General features: G+C 30.4%; 1 protein-coding gene across 1 annotated transcript; it reads left to right on the forward strand.

Annotated features, from left to right (window-relative positions):
- Nucleotides 1-4,157: 4,157 nt before the first annotated feature.
- Nucleotides 4,158-18,529, forward strand: LOC107437183 (zinc finger MYM-type protein 1-like). Its single transcript, XM_071186975.1, has 2 exons — nt 4,158-4,265; nt 16,229-18,529. The coding sequence occupies exons 1-2, from the start codon at nt 4,158-4,160 to the stop codon at nt 18,527-18,529; spliced, it is 2,409 nt and encodes an 802-aa protein (XP_071043076.1).
- Nucleotides 18,530-22,780: the final 4,251 nt, after the last annotated feature.

Genomic DNA, 22,780 nt, shown 5'->3' on the forward strand with positions numbered 1-22,780 from the left:
TTTGAATTATAATGATTAACTGTTGGCTAAAATTTATATCCAATTCAAAAAGATTCAAAATCTTTTGAGCACACTAGTTCATTCAGATTTATGATTTTAAGCGAATATTTTTAGATGCAGGTAAATAGTTTTAAATATAGGAAGAAAGATACAAGTAGCGTGGAATTAATCGTAAAACAGAGCATTTTTGACATCGACCACATTCCTCTATATAACATATTTAATGCCTACTTTGCGAACCATTGAAATTGTATGAGAATAATAGATCGTAAAAATCCGAACGTAAGGTACACAAATTTTGTCTATTTCTTTTGGTTATTCCGTATAGAATTATTTTAACTGTTGTAAAAATCAAAATTCAAAAGTTTTAGAAATAATTGAAATATTTTTTAAAACTTACTTTAATCATTAAAGTTGCACTGAGAGGGGATTTTCTTCTTCTTTATTTAAATAAACTGGGCTCCTGGGCCGCGAAGCGGCCCCTATCCCATTGAGAGGGGATTTTGAAGCAAAACTGGTAATTTTGTTTCCCAATTCGCACATCTTTGATAATCGCTGGGGCATTTTCCACATTCCTTTTCAATGCAACCTTCCTTGTCAAGCTGGCTACATCGGACAAAATATAGACGCGCTTTAAAATTTAGATTTAAAGAACACGATAGAATTTTCGTCATCGCGAATACCAGCAATTATCAATTGTTGCACATTGTTCAAAAAACTCGGGCATAAACTTAATTTCGACAATGCCATTATTACTTTAACCTTAGTCATATCAGTTCATCTTGATGTCCTGGAATCTTGTTTTATTCATATGACTGCTGATTCCCTTGTTAACGACATTAGTTCCGCGCTACCTCTCCATAACGCGTGGAAATGCATTTGCCCCTCTCGGCCACTGTGATTTTTCTTGTTCTGTTTTTCATATTTCTCTTGGCTACTGTAGTTTTTCTAGTTTTGTTTCTCACCTTTATTTTTCCGTTGGCAACTTTACGTTTTATATCTCAAATCTCTTTTGTTTCTTCGCATTCACGTCTGGCAAGTCTTGAAAATGGGCTCCTATTTTTGAAGCGCTAAATATGTTGACTATTTTATGTATTTTTGAAACGAATATAGTTTTTAATCAGGTAATATCTTACAGCTCAGTTTCTTGGGATTATTTATTTAATATAAATGAAATGGTTTCGGTACCAGTTTTTCTTCTTTTCCGTTAGAATTTCAGCCCTGATTTTAAAAGCTAGAAAGAAGAGCTTTTGGATCCATTGTTTCGGATTCTGTTACAATCAGGACTCTGCATCGTATATCAAAGAGTATTGGCCATGCCAATTTTTTACGCAATTGTTTACGTATATCAACACTCGCCGTCTTAAAGCCACACAAATTCTTGCGCATAATAAAATACTTCGCAGTTACATCTGCAATATAAAAGAAACACACCACCACATAATTGTTATTGTACTTTTTTAAAGTTTCGATTGTCAATGGTAAGTTTTTATTTTTTACGACGAGTATCCAATTTTTACACACCGTAATAGTGATTTGATTCTCCTTTACCTTTGAGATTTTGCTTTACTAATAATGAAGCACTTTTTTATAGTAAATGATATTTTTCTCAAAAATGTGTTAATAAATTATATACATGTGTAGATTATAAATAGGTATTTCATTTTAAAAAAATGAATTTAGTGGAAAAAGAAGAACACCGATATTTATAAAAATATATTTTTACTCGATCAATTGTGACTGATATGTTATTAAGGGATTCATTAGACACTGTAATTAAATTCATCTGTCTTATTCAGAGGAAAGACAAAATTTCCATTAATTACTATATATTGACATAAAGGAATGGAAATCTTCTCTTTTTAAACATTAATGAGGTAATTATCGAGACAGTTTTCTCCTCAATTATATTTAGAATTGTTAATTTTTGATGAAAAAAAAGATGGGTTGATAATAAATTGGCTTGAATTTTTTTTTTTTTTTTTTTTTTTTTTTTTTTTTTTTNTTTTTTTTTTTTTTTTTTTTTTAGCTGTGGATTCTGTAATTGAAATTTTTGACTTCAACTTCATACTTTCTTGCTTTCAGCTTAAATTTAAACTCTACAATTTGTTACAAATGCGAAGAAAAAACGAATATTATTATTAAGTATCTCTTAATTTAAAATTATGCATAGTTCTATTTTTTTATGTACGAGTAAAGTAAAAGGCACTTGGTTCAATACTCCCTCTGTCCCAAATTAGTAGCTACATTTAGATTGAAAATTTTGCCTCAAATTAGTTGCTACATTTAGATCTAAAATTTTGTCCTAAATTAGTTGCTACATTTAGATCTTAAGTTTTGCCCCAAATTAGCTTCATTTCAAGCAGGTGGAGTCAGAAATAACTTCAGATGCAGTTTTGTTGATAGACACCAGTAAAATTATACGCACGATTCATTAGCTAATAGTTAGTTTTAAGCAATCACTGGTGTTGTCACTAAAAAAATGGGGCAAAGCTTAAGAATGCGTGAACCCTAGATTTTTGAAACTAGTTTAGCGTTGATTTAAGGAGGGTATGTTGGTAGATAAATGATGTTAATTGGTAGTATTGCACTTTAAAATCTCTGAAAAATGTTCTAACAAAATCATAAAATCATCCATATCAACAATCAGTACAAAAATATTTAAATGTTGCAACAAATTTGTAATGTATAACAATTGGAGAAATAAATTTTAAAAAATATATTTGTTCAAAATACTGTCATAGTGCAAAACAACTAAAAAAAAACTACATAGTACTTATACACGCACGCACACTTGGGCGGAGAGAAGAATTAAAGTTTTAGTTGCTTTTAGTTTAGTTACTTTAGTTACTAAAGTTACTTTACACTTGCTCTATCCATCATTTGAGGAGGAAAAAAATCCATTGCTGGCTTAAAAATCCATGCCTACAGAACTTTCCAAAATGCCTTGCTTCTGACGCTAAAATGCATATTGTGAAAATAAATCTGCAACGTATTGCTACAATAAGGAAAATTATAGTAAAAATTGCAAAATTTTAGGAACATTGTAGGAAAGGAAAAGTTGATAGAAAAATTTTGAAAATCTCACTAGCAAAATTACATGTAAAACAGAAAATTTGAGAGGTTGATTGTTTTTGTCTGACAAGTTTTGAAAATTTTAAAAATGTGCATAAAATTTGAATAAGATGATGCATACAAAAATCTGAAAAAATTCTCGTGTGATATTTTAATCCATGTACAAATTTGTGCTTATCAATTATCTAAAACTATTGTGTTTTTTGTTCCTCCCTGACGTACACTTGCACATATATAAATGTTATACGACAAAAAAAATTTTTTAGTAGATATTCATGAACTAGTAAAATTATGACAAATGATACATAAAATGCATTCGCATATTTTTTTAATTAACCCAGTAATTAAGCTAAATAAATTTGGTTTTGGAATTTGTAAATTAAAAGATAATTTATAAATAAATTATTTAATCTCTGTTTTTCAATAGTTAGAATTATTTTCTGTGTTCGTTATCAATGGTTTTCAATCGTAAACCTGAGTTCAAAAACGTAAAACTGTGGTTAATTATGTTTGTAATAGTTTATATAATTGTCAATATATTTATTTGAGTAACATTTTTGTATAATAATAAATATTTGCCTCAATATATATAAAAAAAATCTTTTTCTTGCTCTCTTAATCTACTGGACTAAACTTATAACCAACTGAAGTCAGAGTCGAGCAAAATTTTCCGACTCCTAAACTCTTAAGCAACATCCCTATTATTGCAAAGTTTTATTTCATTTTATTTATGAATTTGCTTCAAGACATTTGACTGAATCACTATTATCGGAATAAATTTCAACTGAAAGTACTCTTTGAATACTCTAGTATAGAAGATATTAAATTAAGTTATATTTATTTAACTAAGCAGAATNGTTGGCTATTTTAAGATTTTGGGTTGCATTTAGATGAGTTTCTGTTATTATGAATATATCAGGATTGTGTTCTATTATAAAGTTTTTTAGTTCATGCTGTTTTTCGATTATACCATTAGCGTTCCAAAAATAAATATTGATGGTTGGTTTCAGTGTTGATCTTAGTATTCTGAATCTATTGCTTCTTGTTCCTCTGAGTAAACTGCTTTTTGGATTTTCTTGAACATGTTAAAGCTTTCATTGCTTTGTAAAAAGTTCACAAAGAGCTTGAGCTCTGATTGTAGTGATTTTGCTTCCTTGATGATGGTTATGTCTGTTTGTAGATTATTGCTGGTAAACCTTATTATTAACCTAGTTATCTTAAATTTGATATTTAAAGTTTTAAAAATTAAGTGGTAATTTAACTAATACTACAAATATTGAGTTTCTATGAATGTAAATTATACACATTTCTAATAGTACATTAAGTAATTTTGTGCATACACTTTGCTTTAGTTTTTTTAATGATTGATATTTTAAAATTTAATAAGAATCTTTTAATCAATTACCTCCGTTTATTAATCTTCATCATCTCTAACATTAACACGTTATATAAAATATTTCCCAGAACCAGAATTAACAAATTATTTTATAATTTACTTGAACTTTTATAAGTACTTGAACTCTTTAATTAGTCTTAATTTAAACGATGCAAGCACGATACCACTACTAAAATAGTAGCGTATTTGCCCCAAACTAAATGTTTATTTATTCAATATTTATTCAATATGAATGTGAATGTTTTAGTTACTATTAAATCTAATGTACTTTACAATCATCATTTTACAATATTTACCATTATTTATTACTATTATTACATTACCATTATTTTCGCAATTTCGTAAAATTTTAATTACTATTTTCAAAACTCTTACTAATGATTTCAATTTAATATCAATCACTAACATTTAACCTTATTTTTACTCAAAACAATTTTTACCGATGCCTTTCTCCAAGCTTTACAATTATATTTATGCACACGTAAAATTTAAATTACTATTTCCTAAACTCTTACAAATGATTTCCAATTAATATCAATCACTAATATTTCTCCTTATTTTTACTCAAAGCAATTTTTACCGATGCTTTTCTCCAAGCTTTACAATTATATTTATTTGATCACGTAAAATTTAATTTCCTATTTTCTAAACTCTTATTATTGATTTCTATTTAATATCTATCTTCCTCATCGTTAACATTTTCTTAACTAGTACTCTTAACTTTTCTTAACTGTAGCAAGCAGTTTTTACTTGCTACAGTTATCCAAGCTTTAAAATTAATTTTAGGATTACGTAGAATTTAAAATACTGTTTTCTAAATTCTTATTAATGATTTCCATTTAATTCCAATCTTTATCATCACTAACATTTCTCTTCAATTACACTAAAAGCAAATTTTACTCGACATTCAAGCTTTACAAATTAACGAAGGAAAAAAAAATTGACAACTCCTGCTTGTTTCCAAGATAAAAGTATGACAGGATTAACGAGGGGTACAATCTTACTACAGTTCTCCAAGGTAAAAAATATGTCACACAAAAGATAGGAAGCCACGTGCTCAACAGAGGTTAAGACCCGCAACTCGCCCAGAAGCGTGGTGTCATTCCGCTAAATAATCGAACCGAAAAAAACATCAGAGACCGCCACCTGGATCAAAACAACTCCCCGGCACTTTATCGGCCTCTTTCGCTTCGCTGGTTAATGTCTTCCCTAAATAAAGTAAACACAATATATCGAAAACAAGATTATGTCTGAGGAAAAAGAATTTAACGGCCGCGTGCTACCAGGTCCCTGTCAAGCTTTGTTCGCCAAGAAAGAGTTGGTTTGAGATTTGATGAGTCTGTAAGCTGGATTAGGTGTCTGGTCCTTTGTTATTTTTGAGGGTACTGACCGGATTTCAGGCTCTTTTTTTGAAGAACCGTAAATTGCGGCTGTAGTACTGAATGGATTTAGCATCTGTGGTATAAATATTTTAGGGAGCAAAGTGTTAGAATTAATGGAAGGTTTCAGCAGTGGGATATAGGGGAGTAAGATAAGGACATTTAGAGAAGAAGTCATAAAATATAGTTTATGCTTTAAACATTTCTTGTTTTTTTTTATTATTTCTGACATATACATGACGAATTCCAACAATGACGGAAAATAAAAAGAGCAAGAATAAGTTTTTAAGCAAATAATCATACCTACCTACATTTGAGGTTTAATCAAAACATTATCTCTAATGGTAGTTAACTTATAACGTCGCTTTGAAACTAAACCGTGGTAGCTCAAAAAAGCAAGTTTTTCAGGAGAGCGATTTCAAACTTTCCGCGCTAATGCTAACCGCGACAATGCGATAACGATTTAACTTCTCTCTAAATTAATTTTATGGAACTATGAAGATAACACGTTGTTTCTCTAAAAGGATGATTGTTTTTACACAAAATGACCCAAATATCTCAGTTTTCGATTTTTTTTGAGTTACTACGGTTTAGTTTCAAAGCGACGATAAGTTCTAATGAAACTTATGTTATTTTATAGCTTATGAGCAAGACATTTTGTCAATCTGACTTTTTATAAATCTGTTTATATTAGTAGTGGGCAATTTTTTTTTCAATTCTAATTTATTGAATTATTAAAGCAAACTTTAAATACACGTAATTAAATACACGTAAAGCAAACTTTAAAAACGAGTTAAAAAATGCACCGTTAGCATCGATAAATTACAATTGGCTGTTAATATTGCTTATTCCCAAAGTTTCAACTATTTATGTACAGTGATCTTCGAAATATTACAGTTCCTTATTGGGGCGCATTTTTCTGGTCATTCTGTAAAAACTACTACACTTTTAGTGGTTTAAATTATTGCCAAAATTAAGTGGTACATTTAGAGTGGTGCTATATTATTGTCAGTTTTAACCCCACCATTGCTAAAAAAGTTATAAATTAACCAATAAAACGCACAATTAACTTTCTGTCTTTCTTAAAGGAATAAATACTCAAACAGAGAAGGGAAAAATTACAACTCCATCAAAAACAATTACCCCAACCAATCACAGAATCTGTGGCAATCAAAATTCAAATGACCATAACTTATCGTTTGACAAATGTAGTCTGAAAACTAATTCAGGGTACCCTCGAGGGGTATTTAGAGCCCACCCATTCGAAAATTCATTCCTACATCCACTTGTCAGATGGATTGAGCCACTGCATGCGGTCAGCCCAAGGCACGCCCCTTTTCCATTCGATAACTTAATTGGCACCTTTGAAGAATTCTTTTTAGAATTTTGAATTCTAGGCACGCGATATAAGAAAATTGGTTTTAATTGGTCTCACGACTTTTGTTTCAATCCCTTCAGGGGGTGCTCTCTGTGGGAACATCACGATTTTTTTATTCATCCACCAATTAAGAAATCCAAGTACCACGTTCGCTTTTCGAGATGAGTAGTTGGTAAAAGAAATTAGTTATATGTGCTTCGATTCGTTGCCAAATGGGTTTTTTGGCGATTAATCTTGGAGCTTGTAAGAAGTTGAATAGATTGGATAATTTCGAATTGTTACTATGTTGATATTAACTTGAGAGCTTCGTGATATGTAAGGAAATAATCTTTTTGTTTTATAAAAGGCTAAATTGAAGACTGCTATATAGATCGAATGGAATCTACAAGGTGGTCGTGGGCTCTATTAGTTGAAAAATTACCTGATAAAATGTATTTGATTAAAATGGATTATCTGGGATACATATGTTGACGTACTGTAATAAGTTGTGTACATAGAATGTTGACGCGGTGAAACATTAGAATTATGAGTTTAAATTGGAGAAAATCAAAATAAAATAAATGAATTTGTACTGAAAAAATTACATTTTTGACAATACCACTGACATCATAAACTTTTTAAATTTGCGTGTGTAATAAAGTTAAAAAAAAGTAAGATTTGATAGAGTATCTAGGATTCGAACAATCTTTAAAATGTGTTGCCTTAAAAATCATTAAATTTTGTGATAAGAAAGTTACAGATTTTTTTTATTAGCTTTTACTTTAAAATTAAAATTCTCTGAGTTCACAATTAGACATATTGATTTTGAAATATTAAGCACAGTGCTGAATATGGCATGTTATTTTATTACTTGCCGTACCACTTTTTAAGTTATTAAAGACCACACAAATCCTAAATAGTGGATTATTTTTTATTTCGCTATCATTTTGAAGTATTATACAAAAATTAGCGAACTTTTATCTACAAATTTAGATTACTATAAACGTTATGGTAGTTAAACTCGTTTCAATACAAATTTATTGACTCCAAGATCAATTATGAAAGCATAAATTTTGTTACAATCAGGAAAGTAGTTTAGTAAAAAGCATGAAATTTGGCAGCTATGCTTATGTGCTGTTTCGTGTAACTTCTACAAATCCGGTCCTTTATTTGAAAAAAAAAATTAAAATGCGTCTGATTTATTAAACGATAACGCGAACTCTGTAGCTTTACCCCTTCCAAATACTTAAGGTGATACAAAAATTATAATAAAGTTTTTTTTCTTCCAAACATCTCCAGCACTTAGAAACATATTATTATCTTAATTTTTTTTATTGTTGAACATACACATGCAAGTTTGTGTATTCATCCTTATAAGCCTTATTAAGTTGATGAGCAGATTGCGCAAATTGAATATGCGCCTCAAGGTTACGTCATCTCCCCACACTGTTTCCCTCCTCTCCGTCACTATGGTTTTGGCAAATCTTGCTTTTTCCTTTACGCCAGCATATTCCAGCTTCTTATTGTAACGCACTTCCGTAGAGAAAATTGAAGATTTGCCGAAACCATAGTAACAGAGAGGGGAAATTGTGGAGAGTGGGGAAATCACGTAACTTGGAAGCATCTATTTAATTTACAAAGAGTATAAAGAAGGGTATCATGGCGATACATCCATGGTTATGGCGGGATTCTCACTCGCTACTAAGGTGAAATGGCAAGTACACTCGGCTAAGAACTTCTTTTTACTTTAATTGAGTAATAAATTAAGTTTTAATTAAGTAATATCTTACTGCTTCATTTTCTTGGGATTATTTATTTAATAATGTTTTGACGGCTGATATATTCAGAATTATCTTCATTTACTTTATTTCTAAAGTCGGTTGATTTCTAAAACTATTTTAAAAAAGTCGTATATTTAAAATTCGATTTCTCAGAAACTATTCAACAAATTTTGCATTTTGGTATGTAAAATTACATACTTTAAAATGATGTGAAAAATCAAACGCTTAACAATTCAAAATGTTTTCAACTATTATTAAATAAAATAATAAAGAATAATAAATATTTACTAAAGTTTATTTTTTGCATGGAATTATCTTTGGAAAAATTAAATTTTATAATTGCGTGCAAAAAATTTTCAATTCGCTTAAAGAGTTCCCGACATATGGCGAAATACGCAAAAATTAACATTAAGGGGTCTAAACTTTGAACTATTCTCCTGACGAAACTATGGAGACCATATTTCCTACATTACGTCTACCCCCCATATTTTGGAGTCAGAAATCTGAATTCGTCAAAAAAAAGAAAAAAAGACGTGTTTATTGAGAGAAAGTATGTTTTTGTGTGTGATTTCGTAACTTAAAAAATCGTCTGCACAAAATTATTAGCATATTTGAGGTCACCCCCTCGAACCATTACGATTGAATCCTAGAACATGAAGATCCGAGCAATAGATCAAAAATTATTCAGAATAGTTCGTTCTTTGTTTATTATTTTTTTTTTTTGCGCTCTCATTTAACTTACAAACTCTTATGTTTTCGTATTTTTATACTTTTCCTCATTCTTGAAAATAGTCGCAGCTTATATTCCTTAAATTTTAAACAGTCACGGTATATAACCTGCCAAACAAAAACTAAAAATAAGAATTTCACTGTTGTGTTACAAGTGTATACAATAATGCTAAAGAAATATTATATATGTCCCGCAGTGGACTGATCGTCAAGACACGGTTCTCATCAGATCACCGAAGTCAAGCATCACTGGCTGCGGTCAGTGTGCGGGTGGGTGACCCACTTGGATCAGTCTGCGTAGGGACCGAGGGTGTGCGGTATTGGTCCTCGTTAAACTGNTACTTTTCCCTATTCTTGAAGATAGTCGCAGCTTATTTTCCTTAAATTTTAAACAGTCACAGTATATGACCTGCCAAACAAAAGCTAAAAATATGAATTTCACTGTTGTGTTACAAGTGTATACAATACTGTTAAAGAAATATTATTATATTGTATTTCGTATACATTCATTTCAAAATACTAATTTATAGCAGGCAATTTGGCATCATACATCACAACTAGATTTTTTCATTTTAAATTTTCGTTACATTTATCTTCTGAACGTTGAGTAAGTATAATATTCATTCGATATTGATACAAATTCATATCAATAAAACATATTTGTATGCAGTCTCCATAACACAAAACGCTTTTAGCTCTATGGGAACTATTATTATCCATTTCAGTTTGACGTCACGGAAACGTCAAAATTAGGCGCAAGTCTAACAAGAACTACTCTCGTTTTTTCAGTCTTATTAGGGGCCTTTAAAAGCATTTATGGGACCACACCGGGAGACGAGTTGTGTGATCCCAAGTTTTCTTTTTCAATTTCTCTTGAATTTGATGTTTCCCTTTCAAAAAATTTTCCATTGAAGCTCCCATATAATCTGACAGGTGTCAGGAAAACCAGTAGAAGAAACATGTGACGCCTTTTTTACCCTCTTTGTTTGAAAATTGTTTAAATAGGGTCTCGTTTCTCAATCAAATTTTTGTTCGCAGACACGAATTAGTCATGTCCTTGATGCTGGCTTTTAAAATATAATACCTTTGTATATTGTGTATTTTGTTGCGTTTCTAAATGTAATTAAAATTGATTCCTGAGAACTTTTTTTTTGTGGCTAGATAAAATATTGATTGCTGTTATGCCAATCGATAAAAATATAGCTCTGCACAGTGGGCCAGCATCCAAAGTTTCGTGGCCAAAATTAGTATTTCGATAAAATTTGTTTCAAAATTTGGGGGGTTTTATGCGCATGTAAATTGAATTCATAGTTGAAATTCTGAAATACACTAAAAATACCAACAAGAAAAAAAAATGGCGGCTGAAATATGGCCAGCAAAAGTTAAAAAAAAAAAAAGTACATTTAAATAATTAAATTTAGCAACGAAAATATAATAATTTTTAAAATTTTATATTAAAAATGAAAAACAAATTATATTTCCGAAGTAATATTACAAAATAACGCGAATTACAAAATGACGCGAAAACATGAAGAAAAAAAAACTTAATTTTTGTTTTTCGGTATATTTAGTCCACCTTTGTAATGTGGGCAAAATGGGGCAGGTTTTTTCGAAAGAAGAAGCATCAAAGAAGACAACAAAAAAAGTTTAGCTAATTACCTCGTGGAACTTTTTGGAGATAAGTTTCGAAAGTGATTCAAACATTGTAAAATATCAAATGATAAGAATAGACTGTCAAGAGTATTAACTAATCCAACAAATTGAAAAATTGTACTATAATTTCAGACTAATTACTCTGATAAAAATGCAACAGTAAGGTGAAATTCCTATATATATTTCTGAAATATAAATTTAAAAGTTGCATTTAAAAAAAATATTTTTAACATATTTTTCACTACATTGTACTCTTGTCGGCCCAAAAAGTAAATTATAATGTTTGGAAGGATTATGAATACTTAATTTGGCGATATTAAAACTGCCTACTCATATTTTAGTTGAAGATTTAATTTTGATTTTTGGCCAAAGATGATGGTCTTCTGGCCCACAGTGCTCTATTGAAAACTAATGCGATATGTTTTGAAAAGGAACTGTCTACCTAATTTTTTAAAAAAAAAAAAAAAAAAAATTCAATTGTATTTAAGTTTAATAATATTAAAATTTATTTTTGTTTCATCTTATATGTTGACGAATGATATAATTCCCTTTTTACTTTGGCTACAACTTCGTGAAACCAAAAAAATAAAAATAAAATATATTTTTTTCAAGTTCAAGGAGGCAAATACTCCAATTCGCTCCGCTCTCCAGCCCCCATGGTTGCTTCTCATTCATCATTGAAGATAAAGAGAAGAACGGTGTATGTCCATTTTTTGCAACAGTTGCGATTGAATTGTCATCTGTGACATTTTGAAGATTACTAAATTTAGGCAAGTCAATAACATGGAAAATCGATATCTCCATTTCCACAAAAGTTATTCGGTTACTGTGGACAGTACTGCGGAAAAACAGTTTCTGTCCGTGCGCAAACTAATTTTTTTTCTTAGAATCAGCTTTAATAGACATAAAAAAATTTCCCTGAAAGTCTATAAAAATCATTTTGGTTACAAAATATCTAATTATTATTATTTTACTTAAGCACATTTTGTTAATCGTTGCGAAATGGAAGGATATTTGAAAAATAATCAAATGTACTTGGAATAAAATTCCGCTTAGAAATAAAGAATATATGATCCAATAAGTTGTAATAAATGATAAGCAATTTTATTCTTAATAATAACGATAAACTTATATCATAAAACAGTTCGCATTGGAAACTATTTTTATTTCCCTTTAAATTTTTTTTATTTTTAAAGATTTCAAATGTTTTTTTTTTTCTTAAACATATGGCTTTATTGGAAATCAATCCATACATTATCTGCAACATACACAAGAGCGAGAATATGGGTAATATGAATGCATGGACAATAAGAATACAGAACAATTAAAATACGTAAACAATAAACGGGAGCAGTGATAATTGAGAATAACAAAATTAAAGTGAACTACAGTAAAAGGTGTCAGACAAATGGAGACATGAAAATCCTACAGAGCTATAGATAATTATACTACTATATTACTATACATTATTATACTACTATATTACTATACATTATTATACTACTATATTAATATACATTACTATACTACTATATTACTCTACACTATGCTTCTAGCATCCCATTATAACTTGAGAATATCGCCATTACTTCGAGATTCTTACTCGAGTCCTGGACATGATAATAAGTGTTCAGCATTCATTTTACCTGCTCAGCAGATTTGACATTCACTAGTTGGAAGGATGACAATATCGTTTAGATGTTCTGCTAAACTATCATGACCGGTTTTAAGTCTAAAATTAGCAACGGATTCCATACGGAATGTGAAATATAACTCTTTCCAATTCTCTTGAAACACCCGGCGTTTTCCTTTGGATAATAATTCTTGCTCTTTTCTGCGTGCTGTATTAATTTTATTGTAAATGTTAAGAATTTGTAGAGAGTGGCAAAGTTAGCAGTTCTTTCTGTGAACCCATCTTTGCTAAAGAATCGGCTTTCTTCTTACCTACGACGATATAAATCTAAAGATATAAATCGATATAGATGTTAAGATTTATATCTGACAGCATCTAACCTTTCTCTTATTTTTTACTTATTCTTTTGTTTATTACTTTTGATATTAAGTCAAGCACTATCATGTAAAATCAAAATTGATAGCGAGATAAATTTTCTTCAGCAATGGGTAAATAATTATTATTTAAAAAAAGAAAATGCAAAAAAACAATTAAAATTGCATTAACTTTCGAGCAAATGGAAATTTCGAAAAAAATTCGCGTTAAAGTAATAATTCAAAATAGTCCTATCAACTTTGTAATTGCACTTCAAAAGACAGTAGATCCACCAAAGCAGTTTTTTATTCTTTTTTTACTTCAGGTTTAACTGTTAATAATTCTTGAACTATTAATCGAATCGTATTCCCTCGAATTCTTTGTACATTTTTCTACATATTTTCGAATTTACAAGTTTCTAAGTCTTATAGATTTTTTGCAGAAAAACAGACTGTGTAGCGTAAAGCAAGAAAATAATTGAGAAAATAGTTTAAAAAAAAAAAGCATTTAAAATTAGGTACTTTTTGTAACAAATGTACCGGTATAAATTCATACTTCTAAACATTAATATTCCTACCATACTTCTAAACATTATATTGCTATAAAACGTTGATTAGGAAAGCGGACTGTACCGTTAAAGAAAAATAATTGAGCAAAAAAATCTCTTAATTAGTTAAATTTTGTAACTAATGTACCTGTATAAATACATTGTCCTACCATACTTTTAAACGTGAATTTGCTATTTAAAAAAAAAAAAAATTCCACGAAACATGAATTTACTACCATTATTACATTTTTCTAAACCAAGTAGAACCATATTTTTACTTAAATTTCCACAACATTATTAAAATACAAATATTACGCGCGACAATTATAGAACACCCTGTATATGTTTTTATGGAATTATCATCAGTCAATGTTTATTATTACAATAAAATTATTTCTTATTAGAATTTTTTTTTATCTCAACATTTTCAAGATACACTTTTAATGAATGAGGCTCATATTTATATTCATAAGAATCTAATACATTATATCATAATTAGAACTAACAAGTACATCAGATTTTTTATTTTGTCTTAAGACGCTTCCGGTGGCAGAATTCTGCCTGAATTGAGATTCATAAAAAAACATATCAATAATACACAGATTGGCATTTGCATTTCATTAAAAAGATTCATACCATTGATGACAAAGCAAAATATGGATGGCATGTCAAAATTTCGCCCTATAATTTACGACTGGGCGTGCATTTTATTAAAAGTAAAGTGTGATCCGTTTACTGTGACGTGAGTAATAGATGAGTTTTAGTACAAAAAAGTGTTTTTCAGATATTATTTTCTACACAGTTAGTGTCACACCCTACAAAAATAATATGTGATTATAGTCGATATCTTAATCGAAAATTGGTTAATGTTATGTTTTTTTTCCTTTTGCAATATTATTTTATGATAATCAAGAAAATTGTTAATGCTATGTTTCTTGCTGAATTACTATACTTTTTAACGTGTTTACAATACCTCTTGAAGATCGTATGGGAAATAGATTTTGGAAAATTTCATTAAATTTAAGATACGTTTTTTTTTTCTGTCAAATTTTGAGATTACAAAAAAGTAGATTTTTTATTTTCAAATTTCGAGATTAGATAACCAGACGAAATTTTTCGATTCTTACAAATGTCTTTCAGAAACGATCATGAATGATTTACGCATGGAGCTATATTCTACTTTAATGTAAAAAAAGTTTATCAGATGTCTAATAACCAGTGCTCATTGCAAAACGTGATGAATTAGAACAACGTGAAGAATCGGTACTACTAATATTTATAACGGGGAATCATGTTTCCTATTCTTTATACAAAAGAAATTTGCATTCCTAAAGATTCTCATGCCAATAACAATCTAAATAATTAAGCCTTATATGGAGAGCAAAACTGTTTATTTTTTTGCTGGTCCATTAGCCAGAACTCACCTCTAATGACTGCACAATATTTATTCTTCTACGTGACAAAGTTGATGCTTAAAATGGTTCATTTCAAATCGGTTTTAATGACGTTATTAATTAGTACTGAAATAGCAAGTAATACTATTAATTACTATTATTATTAAGTAATACTAATACTATTAATTACTTCCGTAAAACCAGGGGCGTACGCAAAGGGGGGGTTAGGGGTTTAACCCCCCCCCCCCTTGAGCTCAGACAAAGTGAACTTACAAAATAATACAGACAGAAATAAAAATTTCAGTAGAAACTATGCTGGCTATTATTTTTTAAGACTATATATTTTTATTCGCCTTATGCCTACTTTTTTTTCTCACGGTATTTCTCAGAATACTGAAAAAACATTTACTATAATAGAGTTGTACTTTTGAAATCAAATTCACGTGATACTGTTACGGGCGAGCCCTGATCGCTGGTTCCTTTCTGTCCTGCCAGTCGCGATAGTTTTCGAGACTAGCTGGCATTCGCGAGATCTGGAATCCTAGACGTTCTGTCGTCTTTGAGGCAATTCGAGAATTTTGTAGATGCGGTAAAAAAATTATATGAAAGGGGAAACGGATTACAGTGGAGTTAGTTAGTCAGACTAAGAGTTATCTCTGCCGCTTGTCTTTCGGAGCTTGTTTCTAAATTTGTTTTGTTTTGGAGATACTGTGCTTGTTGAAGTTATTCATTCCAGCTCGAAACTTTGAGATCGTAGCTTAGCGGATATTTCTGTGCCAATATATATGTATATATTTTTGCTGTTCTTGGATCTTTAGGATGTCAAAACGCAAGAATTTAATAATTTTTAATTACTTTGAGAAAAAATCACGACCTGAAATTAGTGAGGTGACAGCATCTAGTACCAATGTAAGTTTTTCTGTTGAACAGAAATGTGATACTTCCGTTGAAGAAAACGTTTCTAGCGTAACAGAATCTGATGAATGTGAAAGCGGCCCTCAAAGTGTTACTTCCCACCCATATGACATTGGACTTTTTTCAGAAGATAATACATGCGAGGATAAAAAACTGGATATACTTAAAAATGTTTGGGAACCCAATCCAGCATTTGTTTTTCCTGAAAAAGGAAAAAGAAAATTGAAATTTCAGTACAAATGGCTTTATCGCTGGAAATGGCTTGCATATTCAGAGGTTAAGGGTGGTGCTTTTTGCAAATTTTGTGTACTTTTCGCCCCAAGTGGTGCCGGTTCTGGAAAGCAACCTTTAGGCCAACTGTGCAATGTAAAATTTGACAACTGGAAAAATGCTGTAGAGCGATTTTCTGAACACGAGAAATGTCTTTATCACAAAAAATCGATCGAAACTGCTGGGACATTAAACGATATTTTATTTGGAAAGATGAAACCTGTGGATGAACAAGTTGACAGTGCAGCAAGCAGAAGAAAATTAGAAAATAGAAAAAACATTACTCCAATCATTGAAACCATCCTATTTTGTGGAAATCAAGGTCTCGCTCTAAGAGGACATAAGGATTCGGGAATAATTGCTGAACAACCAGGTGAAGAGAACGACGGAAATTTTCGGGCATTGCTTCGTTTCCGGAGTAAGAACGATTCGACTCTTAAGAACATTTTAGAGTCAAGCAGAAAAAATGCTCAGTATACCAGCCCTCGATTTCAGAACGAAGTTATTGAGGTTTGCAATATTTTAATCCTGCAAAAACTAGTCAGCAAGATTAATGATGCAACTTGCTTTTCCATTCTTGCAGATGAAACAACTGATATTGCAGGTATAGAGCAATTATCGTTATGCGTTCGATATGTCGATAAAGAAAATTTTAACATCACCGAACAGTTTTTGCAATTCATTCCGGTGCATGACTTAACCGGAAAAGCAATAGCAACAACAATATTAGACCAATTACAGTCTATGAAAGTTGATATAAAAAAGTTACGTGGACAGGGGTACGATGGTGCTGCATCAATGAGTGGAAAAATTAATGGTGTACAAGCCCACGTAAGAAGTATTGTCCCATCAGCACTCTATGTACATTGCTCTGCTCATAGCCTCAATTTGGCTGTATCAAATGCATGCGAAATAACTGGCATTAGAAATTGCTTAGGGACAATTAAAACATTATACGACTTTTTAAATACGCCAAAAAGACAGTATGTCCTATCTTCAGCAATAGAGGAGATGGAAACCAGCTCTAAGAGGGAGAAAATTAAACAGCTATGTGCAACCCGTTGGATGGAAAGATACGACTCAGTAACCGCTGTGGTGGAACTTTTCGAGCCTATCGCCGAAACACTACAAAAAATATCAGAATGGAAGGATAAGGAATCAGCTACCCAGGCTAATTCTTTACTGTGCACAGTATCTAATTGCCAGTTCGTAATATCTCTTTTGTGCATTTACAAAGTTTTCACCATAACAATCCATCTCTGTAGATACCTACAAAAAACAAGCATAGATTTGATAGAGGCAGTGAGTCTTGCAGAAGATGTCATTAAAGATCTAAAATTAATGCGTGAAAATGCCACTGAAACATTCTCTGAAATATTCAGCTCTTCTTCTCTTATGCTAACAAGCATTGGATCTTCCACTTCCATGCAAATCCCTAGAATAACAGGAAGACAGAAAAATCGCGATAATTTTCCCTCATCGACACCGGAAACATATTTCAGAGTTAGTGTTTTTATTCCATTTATAGAAAATTTTATAACACAATTAAACTTAAGATTTGTATCGCATCGTGATATTTTGAAAGGATTTCAGTGTCTTCTACCTGCCGATCCTTTCATTTGCCAACCTTCAAACATAAAGGCTTTTGAAGCATTAGTGGAATTTTACGCTGGAGATTTGGATACCTGTAAAGAAAGCCTTAAGTCTGAACTAAAACTCTGGTATAAAAGATTAAAAAGGATTAGTGAAGACGGAGGTAGTGTTCCAAAAACTGCGGCGGATGCTCTTGGAATGTGCAATAAAGATATAACACCAAACATTTTCAAACTCCTAGAAATATTGGTCGTTCTACCTGTTTCAACGAGTGCAAACGAAAGATCCTTTTCGACTTTGCGCCGTTTGAAGACTTATTTACGCAACTCAACGGGAAATAATAGAATGAATGGATTGGCGCTCTTAAGCATTCATAGAAAATTTACCCCAGCTGTCGAAGACATTTTAAACGAACTTGCAAAAAAACCCCGTCGTTTGGATATTACAGTATAAATCAATAAATTTTTAGCGTGTTTGTATACTGGTTTAATTCCCTATTTGTTGGTAAGTCATTTTTTAGTTAAATTCATTGGTTTTCTATGGAATATTCACATTTATATGGTTATTATTTAGGTAGCTGTTACAGTATGAGTAGTTTTTTCTGGCTTGATTTATTCCTACTTTTTAATAAAAATAAAATATTTTACCTCTTATTATAAAAAAAATTATATTCTTAAACTTAAAAAATAAAAACAAAATTTAACTAAACAATGTTGTCGAAATAAAAAGTCAAAATTGTCTAGCTGTCTAAATTAGGGAAGTAATAGTGCTTTATTACATACTCGAATTTCTTTTAGTAATTTCTGAAAATTATGACCCCCCCCCCCTTGAAAAAATTCTGCGTACTCCACTGCGTAAAACGATGTGTTTTTCAATCACAATTGCCTTTTTAGAGCAAGTTTTATGAAGCGAATTCAATAAAGAATAGATAACTATTTTATTTTATATCCATCGTTGAACAGTCGACCCAATTTTGGATTTACGACTACCAATGTTCTTTACGTATCTAAATATCTGCCTATGTAATTTTGAACTTAACTCAGAAGACAAGGGAAATCCTGGATCAAGTATTGGGAGAAATTTGTTTTCGTAGAGGACTTTTTGATGGAACTAACCCGAATTTGCGTTACTTGGAGAGGAAAACGACAAAAACCTCTCACGGTTAGCTTGACGGCAAGGGGACTCTAACCCATGATGCGTCTACCACTGAGAATATTTTGCATCAGCACTGTGGTCGGTGTGAGCCGGTTGCGAAATTCGTACCGACTAGCCATCGTTGGGTTTCGAACCCGGTGCACCTTATCAGGTGGCAAGCGCTCTATCACCTGAGCCACCACGGCTCAAGGATAACTATTAGCAAAAGTATTGAATTAACATAATAAGTTCTATTCCATAAGAAAATTTATTCGTGAAATCTATAATGTTAACTAGATTTGTTCTCCAAAAATTATTATAAAATAATAACACCATAAGTATTTATTTTCGAGTACCATTTAAACTGATGGTTTAATCAATAATTTGTCCTTTTTTATCCGGACAAAACTTCGTTCAACAGTCAATAAATGCTAAGCAAAGGAATAAGCAGAGACCCGTATGATGTTTTGTTTCCGTGTTATTATCTTTTACTTGCTGTTAATATTTTGAATGACACATATTTCTGTAGCGAATTCATAATTTTGACATTTTGGGTTGATTTAAAACACTTCTTTGAGGACACAAAAGACAAAATAACGATCTAGAAATGAAGAACCAACAGACAAAAGACTTAGCCATCAAAAACAACTTATTTTCCTAGATTTTATTTTATTTTTGCCCTTCACCACTTTACATTATTTTAAGCAAAATAATTGCTGAATGTATAATTTACTAATAAGCAAAAAACGTTCTCGTTTAAGGGAAATTCTTTTTTTCCCCCAAAAAAAGATCAAATCTGGAATTTACTTTTTAGTAGCTCCTATACGAAAATACATACCTTATTTAAACAATCATGTATTGTTCTTCTTTACTTAATTGCTCTTTTACAACTTTAAATGAATAAAAAGTTGAGCGTTAGTGACAATGAAAGCTAATACGTGACTTGATAACGTTATTTTTAGATAAAATAAAATCAAAATGTAAAGACTAATGAGCACATTTATGACTAATTTTTCTCTTCATAGTTTATGGTACTGAAATGTTATAAAATATTAATCTAAATTTTAAATCATCTTACTCAAAGTCATTAAAAAAAGATTGTTACTTGGAAATAATGTTTTATTGCAACAGAACATGAGTTTCTGAGGCATTAAGAAATATGAAGCACCCTATTATTAAAAATAATTCAAAAATTATCATTTATATTGAGACATTAATAGCGATGGCTATTTATTAATTTAACGTAATCAATGTTTTAAGTAATACAGATACATGAATTAATTTAAACGAAGACAGAATTAAAAACACATTCATCAAATTCTTCATTCCAATGTCATCATATACTACATTACAGATGATTTTTCTTTAGTTTTTCAGTTAACGGAGATAAAATTCATGAGAAACAACAGTTTTAAATCATTTTTCCAACGCCACCGCCTCAGGCAATCGAACATGAAATCGCGACCCTGCATCACAATGACAGTAATTGAGAAGCAGCAGCTTGACATCTCTACTCCACTCGGTGGTCCCATTTTACCCGACAAACAACGCGGCAAGCCGAACATCTTTATCTCGATTAATTGAGCATTTAGATTGGATAATCATTACTTGGCCCCTAAGTATTATAGGGACTGGGATATAATTACGATGAGGCTATTCTGCTTTCCCTACTTTTATAATTACGCCTCGTTCTTTTTACATGCCTTTTGTTTACTTAATATTCCGTATAATAATTCCAATAATACACATGTTTTGTTGAAAGGGAGTGAGTTACTGGATTTTATTAGTTTTTTCAGAATGTAAAAAAAAAAAAAAAACTAATTAACTTTGGTTTTGAGAAGGATGTATTTCACGGTTTTATGAAACAAAATGCAGTGGAACATGTATATTGACATGCAATAGAAAAGTTTGTTTTAGATTATTGGATTTATAAGTTTTTTTAGAATGTTAACAAAACAAAAAAATCTAATTAAATTTGGTTTTGAGACGGATGTATTTCACGGTTTTATGAAACAAAGTACATTGAAACATGTATATTGACAGGCAATAGAAAAGTTTTTTTAGATTATTGGATTTATAAGTTTTCTTAGAATGTTAGCAAAAAAAAAAAAAAAAAAACTAATTAACTCTGGTTTTGAGAAGGATGTATTTCACGGGTTTATGAAACAAAGTACAGTGAAGCTTGTATATTGACATGCAATAGAAAAGTTTTTTTTAGATTATTGGATTTATAATTTTTTTAGAATGTTAACAAAACGAAACTAATTAACTTTGGTTTTGAGAAGGATGTATTTCACGGGTTTATGAAACAAAGTACAGTGAAACATGTATATTGACTTGCAATAGAATAGTTTTTTTAGATTATTGGATTCATAAGTTTTCTTAGAATGTTAAAAAAAAACTAATTAACTTTGGTTTTGAGAAGGATGCATTTCACGGGTTTATAAAACAAAGTACAGTGAAACTTGTATATTGACATGCAATAGAAAAGTTTTTTTAGATTATTGGATTTATAAGTTTTTTTAGAATGTTAACAAAAAAAACTAATTAACTTTGGTTTTGAGAAGGATGTATTTCATGGTTTTATGAAGCAAAGTACAGTGAGACATGTATATTGACATCCAATAGAAAAGCCAACGAAAGTGAAAAAAAATGAGTTTTTTTAATTGAAAATTCAATAAGATAAACTACATATTAAAAAAAAATTAAAAATATTTTTTTTATTAGTTTTCTAAAATTTTATTTTAGCGTTGGAAGCATAAAAATTAGCAATAGAAAGAAAATAGTTATCAAGCCGCTTTCTCGAAATCGATCCTGAAGCACTTATGTTTTTTCGATTGCGTGACAGTATAAGTTGATCTCTTGTTGAGTATTGATTAAGGGATCAATTTAGATAAGTGATCAACTTACATTGGGAGATGAATGATTGTTTTTGTTCTATTATTTCTTAAATCACGTTTTTCCTGTTTTTCATATATTTCCTTTATGTTTAGCAATCAAAATGAAGATAAATGCAATAAATTTTTTTAGTTCGACTTAAAAATTTTATTTATCAAATACCCCATGTATCTCAAGCAATAAGATTATTTACCAAACTGAAATAGAATGAACATAAATATAATATTAAATCGATGAATTAAAAAAAAACGAAGACAAATTTTTGCATGTGCATATTTTGCATATTTTGTTAGTAATGTTTTCCAGGTAATTTATTCTAACTAATTTCTTAAAATATCAATATGCATGAATAAATATCCAGTTAAAAAAAATGCTTGCCATTTCAATATTTTATTTATTTCATCTATTTTTTCAGTCAGTGAAATTCGTATACATTACCCAGTATCTAGAAAATTTCCTAAATCGGCTTTTTTTTGTTGGTTAACTTAAGAGGAATTTAAAATCGCAATAAATAACAAATATGGATCCTTTTATGTAGGATAAATTTGGCTCTTGGTGATGGTGGTTAACTTAGACAGGTGGCCAGCTTCAAGGTTCGACAATTTTACAGATTTCACTGTTTTAACTGATAAAACTGACGATATCATAGTATTAAGAGTGCGTCAATTAAAT

Source organism: Parasteatoda tepidariorum, chromosome 10 (assembly GCF_043381705.1).
Source record: "Parasteatoda tepidariorum isolate YZ-2023 chromosome 10, CAS_Ptep_4.0, whole genome shotgun sequence".
In the NCBI taxonomy this organism is placed as follows: domain Eukaryota; kingdom Metazoa; phylum Arthropoda; class Arachnida; order Araneae; family Theridiidae; genus Parasteatoda; species Parasteatoda tepidariorum.